The sequence below is a fragment of the Tenrec ecaudatus genome, chromosome 12 (assembly GCF_050624435.1).
Source record: "Tenrec ecaudatus isolate mTenEca1 chromosome 12, mTenEca1.hap1, whole genome shotgun sequence".
NCBI classification, from domain to species: Eukaryota; Metazoa; Chordata; class Mammalia; order Afrosoricida; family Tenrecidae; genus Tenrec; species Tenrec ecaudatus.
The window spans coordinates 101,600,092-101,612,757 of NC_134541.1; the positions used below are offsets into that span (position 1 = coordinate 101,600,092).

The 12,666-nt window shown below is 47.2% G+C and overlaps 1 protein-coding gene across 1 annotated transcript; it reads right to left on the bottom strand.

Moving 5' to 3' along the window:
• Positions 1–10,332: 10,332 nt before the first annotated feature.
• Positions 10,333–10,683, bottom strand: LOC142423048 (small integral membrane protein 26-like). The gene has a single exon (XM_075528217.1). It carries the CDS (start codon positions 10,681–10,683, stop codon positions 10,402–10,404), a length of 282 nt encoding a protein of 93 aa, XP_075384332.1. The 3' UTR covers positions 10,333–10,401.
• Positions 10,684–12,666: the final 1,983 nt, after the last annotated feature.

Sequence of the window (12,666 nt, forward strand, 5' to 3'; positions counted from 1 at the left end):
GCCTCGGCATCAGGCTCGTGGAGCAGGGCGTGGTGGTAGGCCTTGGAGAGAAACTCACGCTCCAGCAGGCCATCCAGGAGGGCCTGCACCTGGCTGGGCGACTGGCTGGACAGCAGGGTGCGGACCCGGGCCAGGATGGTCTGGAAGTGGCTCATGGCCAGCTGCCCTGGGCCGGAGCCTGGGATGTCTGCTCCTCTGGTCTGTTGCATCCAAAACATGAAGTGAGAAACAGGATGGGCTAACCTCTGCAGCGTATTCCTGCTTAGGAAGATTTCCTCATTCGCATCTCAGGCTGTGGCGCCCGATGGAAGTGACGGGTGGAAATGGGTCCGGGGTGATTCAGAGCCCGTGGGCCTTCCCTGGGTACCACCCACATGCCCGCCCTAGAGAAGCCCACAGTTTGTGGTTTTATTCCAGTAAGTCCAGTGTCCGCTCGGAGGAAGGGGCCTTGCGTCTGTGCTGGGCCTTTGTAGATGGCCCGTGGTGTGAAAGGGGAGTAGGTAGGACAGAGATGCTCGGCAGGAGGCCTTGGAACTAATCTGCTTGGGTTCAAATCTCAGCCCCACCACTTGCTAGTCATGTGACCTCAAGCCAGTTGCTGAAGTTCTTTAGCTTGACTCTGTGTTGGCATCTGCACCAGTGGAACTGTATGCCAGGGCGTGGTGAGGATCAGCTGAGATAGTATGTACAAGCACGGCCAGTGTTCGGGACACATGAAACACTGGATTTTAAAATTTTATACATGCGTTTTTTATTGTGAATTAGGTGTGGGGGGTTGGGGGGCTGTATGTTAACATTTTAGACCATCAACTCTGCATTCTACAGTTCAAACCACTCAGGAGCCGCTCTCCTGTTCTAGCCCACCCTCCTCCCCTGGTTTCTGCTCTCCCTCTTATTCACCGCTCTCCCCTTTCACCCAGGTCAACACCTGCCAACCTGTTACTTCGTCTTTCCACCATAGCTCCCCTCCCTTGGGAGCCTCCAAAGTTGGCCCCTTTTGGTATGGAAGTCTTTGCCTTGGTGTTCTCCCCATCACAGAGGTCTCGGCCTGCATTTGTCCTCTTGGGACCGACTGCCCTCACTAAGCGTCATGCTCGCCAGGGCCTCCCATGCCATGAATTGATTTGTGGTCTCACTATTGTGTTTTAGCAACAGGATTGGATTGTGTGGATGGACCAGAGGTCCTCCATCCATTCTCCTACCGGTGGGCACTTGGATGACTTCCCACATCTTGCTACTGCGGACGGTCCTACAATGAACATGGGCGTGCATACGTCTGTTCATGCTGTGGCTCTTACATCCTTAGGGACTATATATACCCAGCAGAGCAGTTGCTGGATCATATGGAATGTCTAGTCCCAGTTGGTTGAGGCAGTGCCATACCGCTTTCCACAATGGTTGTACAACACATGGACACTGTTATTATTATTATTTTTGCTTCATTTAAAAAACATTTTATTGGAGGCTGGTACAGCTCTTGTCACAATCCACACATCCATCCATGGTGTCAAGCACATTTGTTGTCATCATCATTTTCTAAACATTTTCTCTCTACTTTGAGCCCTTGGTATTAGCTCCTCATTTTCCCCCCTCCCTCCACCCCTCCTTCATGAACCCTTGATAATTTATAAATTATTACTATTTTTGTCATGTCTTACACTGACCAATGTCTCCCTTCATCCACTTTTCGATTGTCCCCCTGGGAGGGGGTTATATGTCGATCATTGTGATCAGTTTCCCCTTTCTCCACCCACCTTCCCCCTTCCCCTCCTGGTATCGCTACTCTCATTATTGGTCCTGAGGGGTTATCTGTCCTGGATTCCCTGTGTTTCCAGTTATGATCTCTACCTGTGTACATGCTCCGGTCTAGCCAGATTTGAAAGGTAGAATTGGGGTCATGATAGTAGGGGTGGGAAGGAAGCATTAAAGAACTAGAGAAAAGTTGTATGATTTCATTGGTGCTACACTGCACCCTGCCTGGCTCGTCTCTTCCTTCTGACCCTTCTGAAAGGGGATGTCCAATTGTCCACAGGTGGGCTTTGGGTCTCCGCTCCGTACTCCCCACTCATTCACATTGATATGATTTTTTTGTTCTGGGTCTTTGATGCCTGATACCTGCTCCCATCTACACCTCATGATGACACAGGCTGGTGTGCTTCTCCCATGTGGACTTTGTTGCTTCTCAGCTAGATGACTGCTGGTTTATCTTCAAGCCTTTAAGATCCCAGATGCTATATCTTTTGATAGCTGGGTACCATCAGCTTTCTTCACCACATTTGCTTATGCACCTATTTCGCCTTCAGTAGGGAACCAATAGAGAGGTCTGCGGGGCTGGCCCCAATCCCAACTACCCCTGCCCCCCAGAAGAATTCACTTCAGAGGACAGCACTGAAGCTACAGCTCAGGGAGATGGACATGTCCAATCAGAGCTCACAGGAGCAAACAAAGAGGGAAGGAGAGTGAAACACATCCTGGCCCACCTAGGCCCGGGGATGATATTCCTGCTCAGAGCAGCCAATGCAGAGAGAGGACCATAGGGCCACTGCGACCATGAGACACAATGTCCCTCACTGACCCATAGTGATATGGAGGACAACTCTGGAGACACAGTGTGGGAATTGTGCCTGAACTGAACTCACCACATCAAGGTGAAATGCTAAGGGTGTGAACAGAGCAGCAAGGGGAGCAAAGCAATGAAGTCCCCAGGGAATACCAAAAATAGGTTTTGGAGTCAGGGCCTGGCCTCATCAGACTCGACTAGAAAGTATTCCGAAAGCCTGAAACTTTTCTTTTTTCTTTTGTCATTGGGTTTTTTGTTGTTGCTGTAGTTGGGTTTTTTGTTTGTTTTCTTTTGTTGTTTGGTTTTGCTCTGTCTTGTTTTTGCACTTATTATTGTCTCTGCATGTCTATCTAGATAAGGTAGGCGGAATAAATAATCCAGAGGAGAAAACAACAGGGCTGACAGTTCTAGGAGGACATGGGAGTGGGGGTGGGGGGTGGGGGACAGGGGAAAGGGAGTGGGTGTTAACAAACCAGTGACAAAGGAACAACAAGTGATCTACACTTGATGGAGAGGAGGGTGTAGGATGCCTGGTAGGACTTGATCAAGGGCAATGTAACTGAGAGGAATTACTGAAACCCAAATGAAGGCTCAACATGATAGTGGGACAAGAAGAAAGTAAAAGGAAAGAGTGGAAAGAACTAGGAGGCAAAGGGCATTTATAGAGGTCTAAATACAGGCCTGTACATCTATAAATATATTTACATACAATGACAGGCAAATAGATCTATGTACATATATTTATATGCTAAGTATTAAGGTAGCAGACAGACATTGGGCCTCTACTCAAGTACTCCTTCAGTGTAAGAACACTGTTCTGATAACCTGGCGTTCCGTGATGCTGAGCTTCCTGACATGATCGCTGTTATTGATTCTTTAATTCATCATCCAACGACTGTGTTGGGCCCCAAGCTTAACCTCATTCAGTCCCAGTGTCTTCTTCTCCATCCCACCCCACCCCCAACCCCAAAGTCCAAAGGAAGCGACTTCACCGGCTTGTCCTGAGGAGTGAGAGTCACAAGCACTGGAAGGGCTTGGCCCTGGGCCTGGTGTGCACTCGATGAAGTGCATTTCATGATGCTTATCCCCATTTTACTAAGGAACAAAGCAGAGACCTTACTCGAAGCAAATTTATTTGACCCTTAAAACCTCCAACCCTATTTTCTTATTCATAACTTCATAACTGATTGCTCTCTATACTCCTTCTATAAGACCCCATGCCTGGTTCCCTTGCTGGCCTTGACTCCGCCATCTTTCTGATGGGACCGTTGGCATTGCTCACTTACAAGAGGCCCAGAAGGAATTCCACGTGCAGACTGGCCTTATTTCAGCAAAAGGCATCTGCCTGAAAGCCCCAAAGTGGGACCCCTGTGGGCACAACCTGGAGGGGAGGCAGACAAGGATGATGGGAATGTTGCTGGGCAATTGTCCCCTGTGATAGGTAGGTTTATTGGGTCAACCTGGCCAATAGGAATATATAGGATTAATCAGGTCACAGTTTGATTGGAGGGCAAAGAGATAAATGGCTCGGCAAGCCCTGCCTGTCTTTCTCTTGCTCTCCGGTGATCAGACCAGCATGTGGCTGCTAGTCCTCTGTCTCAACTTGTGAGCTACACTATCCATGGGACACCCAACTCATGGATCGTGTTGCTAGAGCTTGAGGTTCCTTCAAGACCTGCTTCACCATGCTGCTGATATACACATTGCTTGATCTTGGGACTGTCGGATCCTGTTGTCTGGCTGACTGTTGGTGACCCACCCTGTTGTTTGCTGCCTGTGACTGGACTGCCTGCATTGCCCTAGGGAAGACTCAGTTGCCTACCCCCTTGGCCTTGTACCCAGCAGCCCTTGTGAGTTAAAGGACTTCCAGTATATTAACTGTTCCACGGAAGTGAGTTGAACTGAGCCCTCTGTACTGCTGTGTGGACTAATTAGCTGTTATATTCCTTCATGTTCTATTATCTATCTATCTATCTATCTATCTATCTATCTATCTATCTATCTCCATAAGAGAACTCTGTCGAAGACATCCCCTCATGAGTTTAGCCTGAGGATATGCCCCATCTGTCCTGCAGGGCAGTATGAAGAACCTGGAGAAAGTCTGGGGCAGCGATAGCCATGGGAAAGAAGTCCTGGTGGCATAGTGGCTACATGTTGGACTGCTACCCACAGGTGAGCAGTTTGAAATCACCAGCTGCTCCGAGAGATAAAGATGAGGCTTTCTATTCACATAAAGAGTTACAGTCTCACATGGAAGAAGCACACCAGCCTGTGTGATCAAGAGGTGTCGATGGGATCAGGTATCAGACCCAAAACAAACAATGATACTGATGTGAACATGGGGAACCAGAGTGGAGACCCAAAGCCCATATGTAGACAATTGGACATCCCCTCACAGAAGGGTCACAAGGAAGGGATGAGCCAGCCAGGTGCAGTATAGCACCGATGAAACACACAACATTCTCCTACTTCTTTAATACTCCCCCCCCCCCACTATCATGACCCCAGTTCTACCTTACAAACCTGGCTAGACCAGAGAAAGTACACTGGTACAGATAAGAGCTCTTGACACATGGAATCCAGGACAGATAAACCTCTCAGGAACAGTAATGGGAGTAGAGATAGGGGGAAGGTAGAGGGAGAAGGGGAAAAAGGGAGAAGCGATCACAATAATGGAAGTGTAACAGCCCCACACCCCAAGGGAGACCAACAACAGAAATGTGGGTGAAGGGACACATCGACAGTGTAAGAAATGAAAATAATAATAATTTATCAACTGTTCACGAGACTAGAAGGGTGGGGGAAGGAGGGGAAAAAAGAGGAGCTGATACCAAGGGCCCAAACAGAAAGAAAATGCTTTGGCAATGATGAGGGCAACATATGTACAAATGTGCTTAATATAATTGATGTATGGATTGTTGTAAGAGCCCCCAATAAAATGATTTGTTTTAAAAAAATAAAGAGTTAGTCTCAGAAACCCACAGGGGCAAATCTACCCTGTCCTATAGGGTCACTGTGGGTTGTAGTTGGCTCGATGGCAGGGAGCAAGTGAGACAGCCTCTGGAATGTGGGTGCACCGACCCCATCATGGAGAGGAGGCGAGCATCCTGACTGTCGGCTGTCATCCAGTGAATCCCGACTCATGGTGACTCCATGTGAACAGAGTGGAGTTGCTCCACGGGGCTGTCAGGAAGCAGATCGCCAGTCCTGCCTCCCTGGGTGCCTCTAGGTGGGTTCGAATTGCCAACCTTTTGGCTGGTAGCTGAGCACTTAACGATCTGCCCTTCCCACCAACTCCCTGAGGTAGGGTGGGGGAGCAGACTTTGTCTATATGCTGCCCTCACACCTGGCTGACCTATGAACCAAGTGTGGGCACACGCCAGGCAATTCAAAACTAAGACTCTAAGATCTGAACTGATATGAGCTGAAGGCTATTCCATTTGATCCCTTCAAAGTTAAGTGCTCGATTTAAAATAATTGTAACAATAACAAGACACATTGTCGATACAAAGCACGATTTAAAATAATTGTAACAATAACAAGACACATTGTAGATACAAGGCATCAGTCATAGCCTCCAGTATACAATCCAAAATCACTTGAATATGAAGGCACAGGAGAAAGTGGTCCATTCTCCAAAGAAAAACCGATCAATAGAAATGAATCCCATGCAAATCCTGAGGCTGAGGACAAGGCTACCGGCATCAAGCACACACCCCACGGTGAGGGGATGGAGGATGGAACACCCACCATGGGATCTACAGAATCCAGGATGAGGGGAAGTTTTTTGGGTCACTTGTAAGACAACCTTCTCCTTTCCTATCCACCCCGTCACTGCCCCGTCATGCGTTCACTCAGAAGAACCCCAGTGCCAGTCTCCACTTGGCCACTGACTCACTGTGCCACCACGGGCGAGACACTTCCTCTCTCTGGGCCACAATGTCGTCACCTGAGACAAGTAGGTCAGAAGGCATGATCCTAGGGTTCCCTTCAGGTCTGAAGCATGGAGAACTGCGGAACTTACCAGTCTCAGAGCTCCACCAGAAACTCAAAAAGCTCATTTCAGTCCGGTGGATTCCAACTCAGAGCAACCCAATAGGACAGGGTGGAAAGAACTCCTGTGGGTCTCCAGGCCTACAAATCTGCAGGAGTAGAAAGCCTCACCTCTCTCCCTCGGAGGGGTTGTGGTTTTGACCTGCTAACCTTGGGGTTAGCAGCCCACTGTGTAGCTACTATGCCACCACGGCTTCTGCACACTCCTGGAATCCACCAGCATGCAGCCTTGCCTTTCTTTCGGTCATTCTCCTCCCCCTGCATGATTTTTCTCCTACTACCTACATCCAGACTATTACTTACCTAAGACTTTGCTTTAACCCAACTCATTCAGAAAAGTCCACATCGCCAGCCAAATGGATGCGTCAGCCTTAAAATCAAACCGTCGAGTAGAAAATCCTCACACCTGGACCAATAAGCAATATTGGAATAGGTATCGATGCTATTACAATATGATGCTGCCATTTTACTTGGAGCCACAATCCATGCCCGTGGAAGCAGCAGTCAAGAACCCAAACCAGGTATTACCTCGGACAACGCTGCTGCATGAGACCTTTTGAAAGAGCTAAGAAACAAAGAAGTCTCTTTGAGGGTGAAGGTGTGCCTGACCCAAGTATTTTCAACCATCTCGAAGCAGGTTGTGTTTGTCCGGGGGGACTAGAGAAATAAATCCAGGGGGACTCATATGTGTAAAAGAAAGAACTGTATATACAAGAGCAATTGAATATTGAGAAAAAAATCCCAGCCCAGTCCAGATCAAGTCCATAAGCCCGATATTCACCCATATGTCTGATACCAATCTACCATCCTCTTCAAACTCACGAAATACATGCAATGATGCCAAATGCAGGAAGATCACAGGCCAGTGGGTGGGAGTCTTGTGGATCCAACGATGTTGTAAGCATCTCAGAGCTGGCAGGAGTCTCCACGAGGCCCCTCAAGTTCAGGGCACTAGCATAGTTCCATGTGTCTTGTCAGCTGCAATGTTTCTCAGGGAGTGAGTCTGCGCCCTACTTCCAGTGAGCTATTTATCTCCTTAGCGCCTCCAAACGAGGTCAGCAAGCTGCCACCTGATTGACCGGCTAAGCTCCTCCCCTTCACTCTTAATCCTCTCAAATTGACAACAGATGTCACTCCACACACGTGGAAGATAAACAAGGAAGATCGGAGAAGCACTGATGAATGGGAATCATTGACAATGTTGAAAGTACTATGGACGCCCAGAAGAACACCAATGAAAGAGAGGACGACCCTCCATGCGATGCACTGAGGTAGTGGCTGCAGCGATGGGCTCAGACATAACGATGGTGGGGATGGTGTGGGGCTGGATATGGTTTGATTCTGCTGTGTATAGGGTTACTAACAACAAACCCACACAGCAGAGCACATGGCTTACCCAGGCAGCTGCTAACCACGAGCTTGGTGTTTCTAGTCTACCCAGAGGCGTCTTGAAGGGAAGGCCTGGCGATCTGTTTCTGCAAACAGCACGGTCAGGGAACCTCTCTCCTGTTGTGAAGTGCCCTCAAGCAGCTCTGACCCACAGCGAGCTGTGCACAGCAGAACGACCCTGCCCAGTCCTGCGCCAGCCTCACAATGGTTCCCATGTTAAGACACCTTGATTCTTCTTCGGTCATCTTATTCAATGCCCAACTTTCGCATGCACCTGAGGCCACTGAAGTATTTTGCATCTATAGAAACCTTTATAGAGAAGTTCTACTCAACGCGAGATGGAATTGTCATCATAATTGGGTCACAAATCCAGAGGTGGGGTCTTGGTTCTCAGTTCAGTGGGGGCCTTAGGGATGAGAAATCTGTGGTCTGGGACCAGAAGCAGAGAAGGGGATGTAGCTGGGTCAGGCGTAAATCACTTCTGCTCTTGGACCCCTGCCCCCATCGAGGCTAAGGACTCAGGCCATCTCTAAGGTCACCTGCCTGCTAAGCAAGGGGCAGTCACGGCCTCTCTACCTCCTGCTTCTCTAGCCTGCAGATCAGTGATGAAGAAGATGATGATGTTTTTTACAAGATGGAGACCTTTCTGGAGTGAGGGAAATGGGTGCCAAAATCTGTGCGTGGTCTCACACTTCCCCAGGAGGCACTATGACCTTTATTGTCTAATTGAACAGATCATGACACGTCGTTCACATAGCATACAATCCACTGGTTTAACCATTTTAACAAGAGGTCATACAGTCATCACCACAATCACTATTAAGACGGTTTCTTCATTCTTGGGCTCATTAGCTCCCCATTTCGCTCCAATCTCCCCTGGCATGCCCCTAAGAAACTATTAATCCACTTACTCGCTCTTTAGCTTTGCCTACCTTGGATTTCACAGAAAGAAAAACATAAAAATCCCCACAAAACCCCCAATAACAATAATAAAAAAATTAAAACAGATAAAAACTTCAATCTAAAAGAAAGCAGAAAATACTAAAAATTAGAGCAAAATTTAAATGGGTCACAAGGGAGAACGATAAGGCATTACATTTTAACCTACCTGCATCTGCATTGGTGCACCTTCCAGGGCCCTCTGAGAGCAAGGCGATTCACACCCTGTTCCGCGGTCAGAGGGGATTCGCTGGAGGCTTAATCCCAATGAGGACCCTACAAACAGGTGTCGGGCTTTCGTTATCATCCATAGGAGTGACAGGTATTGTTTGTCTTGATTTATAGGTGATACCCAGAGACAGCCACAAACCTGGGCAGGAACCAGGACAGGAATTTTGGCTGTAGACTTAGAAAAGGAGAAGAAGGCTGGCCTTCAGGGTCAGCTGGGGGTGGGGGTACAGCTTCCTCTGGAGAAGTGGAGGAGACCGGCTCCGGGTCCATGGCCCTGTGTCATGGCAGGTATGGTCCTGGTGGCTGCCAAGTGTGAGCTTGCAGACGAGGGTGATGTCTGTCCCATCTCAGCCTGAGTCACCTTGGCCATTGCCTGGGGATGTGAACTGATGCCCTTTCTTCTTGGGTTTCCCCCAAGGCACATGGAGTTCACAAGGCCAGTGGCATGAGACCAGCACATGAGACAGTTTCAGGGTGTGGTACGACCCACAAGGCTCAGGAGAATGGGGCCTCGTGGTTGGGGCCCAAGGTGTATTACTGAACTGCAGCCAGTCACTGCTCCAAGGGCCATGTGGAACACAATTGGTTTGGAATGAAGTTGTACATCTATGAAATGAACTCTCGAGTAATTCTTGTTAACTGGCCCTCACATAACGCCACGCCACTCTCCATCTCTCTTCAATACTCCTTCCAGTGATGTCATGCCGATTGTTTGACCTTGGCAACGGGAGGGGGGCGGGGGGGCAGGGGGGAATATGTTCACCAAGGAAATCGGTAAAGGTTACAACTCCAGACTTCCCCTTAGGGAGCCAGCACATTTCCCAGCACCCCTGCCAGGGATCTAAAGATGAAGCTGGTGTGATCATTACTTTGACCAACTCTTTTACTATCTCTGGGTTTTGCTATCCTCTTGGGATTCAATGTACTCTTGAATCTGCACAGTTTGTTTTTAATTCTTCCAGTTACCATCTTATTAACTTCTAGCTTGCTGTCAGAGAATAAAATCTGTATCATGTTCATTAAGACTGATTTTAATTTCCAGTAAATCAGTTTATGGTCAATTATTATTTTTTTTAGTGTTCTTCAGGAAATATTTATTGAGTATGATTAGATTACCGTTTACAGCAAAATTAGATGTATGTACTTCTTACAACCATAAAACTGTTTTCAAAGCATTTATCACATTTGCAGGCTGAACCACTCGTCAGGTTTCAGAATTCAGCCATCAGTCATGATTCTGCACCAGGGCCACCAGTCCACGATTTCAAAGAGTTGTAGATTCTCTCAGGAAGTGGAACAAAATCGTCTCTGTAGGTGACTATCGTCTCCACATAAAACCCTTTTGGGGGCTCAGGGAGTTCAACCGGCGAAACATCCTTTTGCTCAACTTCATCCGGGAGCTTGTCCTTTTCCCGGCCAAACAAAAACGTGGAGCCGAACACAGTCCAGGCGCCCATGCCGTAGACTAAGGACATCCGCCGGTACCAGGCTAAGGCCTGGTTGTTACGCATCGCTGCGACCCGGACCTATTTTTACAATTTATTATTAATTAGATGTTAAACACATGTCATTCCATAGTTGAATCACATCAAACAGAATTGTACAATACTTGCTGCCACAATCAGTTTCCAAACATTCTTTTTCTTCCTGACATCCCTTTACACCCTCCCATCCCCCTCACCGTCACCACTGTACCATCCCCACCTCCAAAACCCTTGTTCTACTTGCTGTCCCTATAGGTCCATCAATCCTGGGTTTCATTTACCAAAAACAGAAAAACATATAACACAACTTCAAGAGGGTGACCCCCAATGACATAACACCTTTGAAATACACCCCGACACGAACAAACAAAAATAAAGCAATACGTCCATCACAGGTTTGTCAGAATAATACACATCTTGGTGCAGCATAGGGGCATTGATGTAGCAAGACCATGTTTGCCCGCCTGCCTACCGACAGCTCGACTGTCTTGGTACAGCTGTCTTCCCCTTCCTCAGACACCAGGTATTTTCCGACTTCGGTCCTCAGGTTACAAGTGTGTCTGAAGTAGAGTCCAGGTCACCAGATGGAGTTTCCGCATGGGCTCTCACTGAAGCAGCCTCTGGAGCACGCCGTGCACCTTGAAGATCCAGGATTCAGTGTCCCAGCATTCCACGGCGCCCAGCGGGGTCCCCAAGATGTGTGGTCCATTCCGTGCATATTATAGTCAATTTTTATAAATGTTCCAGGTATGCATGCTTGAAGAAAATGTATATGTTTCCAATTTTATTATCATGAGCTCATCAGCGGTGATTTTCCTGTGTCCTGTATCTACATTAGAATTTCTTGTCTGTCCAATCTATCAATTAATGAAAGAGAGATTTGAAAATCCTCTAAATAATAATGGAGTCATCAATCTTTTTTTGTAGTTTTGTCAATGTTTGCTTTATATTCTTTGAAGCTGAGTATGTAAGTTTAGAACCCTTACTTCTTCCAGATGAGTTAATTGAATTTTGATCATAATATAATGACCATCTTCACGCTGGTAATGCTCTTGGTCTTAATGTCTATTTCATCTCATACTAATATAGTGACACAAGATCTATGTGTTTTAACTAGACAGTTTAATCTATATTTAGAATAATTATAGATCTCTCTCTTTTCATAAACATAATAGCCATTTTCTATTTGTTCCAATTTTGTTTTCTTCTCCTGATTTTCATGTTTTCTTTTGGATTCAGGTGGGGCTTTATTTTCAATTTCTCATTTTGGAATCGAGTTAGACTTTATGTGTGTTCTGTTGGTTGCCATCCTAGTTAAATTAACGTTTATGCTTAATTAAGTCTAGCTCTAATAGATTTTTTTTAACTTTCCCCAAGCAATATAAAGTCCTTAAATATCTTAACAGTAATCATGCTCCCAATTGGTATCTAAAGACCTGAAAACACTTTCATACCAATCACTCCCCCAGTTAATGTGCTGCTATAAGTTAGTCATCTTTCCTCATGAAGTCCCACTATCCCAAGGTCCGGAAGGGTCACCTGTCCCTTAGAGCTGGCCCATGTGTCCCAGGGGATTGCTATGTGCGGCCCATGGTTGTCTGACGGACGTGCAGATTCCCCGGCCTCTCCAGTCCTGGGCCTCCTTCCGGCTGGGATCATCTTCCTCTGCCTACAGGATCTTTTAGAAGTTCCTTATTAAGATTCTTTTAAAGGAAGAGTTCTCTGGGGTGGTGTTTTCTTTTGATAGTTTTTTCCCTCCCTGAAAATATCTCCATTTAGTCCTTTTTCCGGGCAGATGACTTTAGTCGGTGCACACGACACACGGCATTAATCTCTCTCAGTGCGTTTTCCAGCGTCCACAGTAGCTGCTCTCGAGTGAAAAACTGCCAAACGAATCTGTTTGGGGCAGAACCTCCCTTTCTTGCTGACTCCTTTTAATATCTTTTCTTTTGTCCTTTCTACTCCCGGAAACAGTTACAGCCTCGGAAACCCACGTGGGGTCACAGAGTC

Coding starts and splice junctions, on each gene's coding strand:
- LOC142423048 (XM_075528217.1), bottom strand. CDS start 10,683: ATGCGTAACAACCAGGCCTTAGCCTGGTACCGGCGGATGTCCTTAGTC.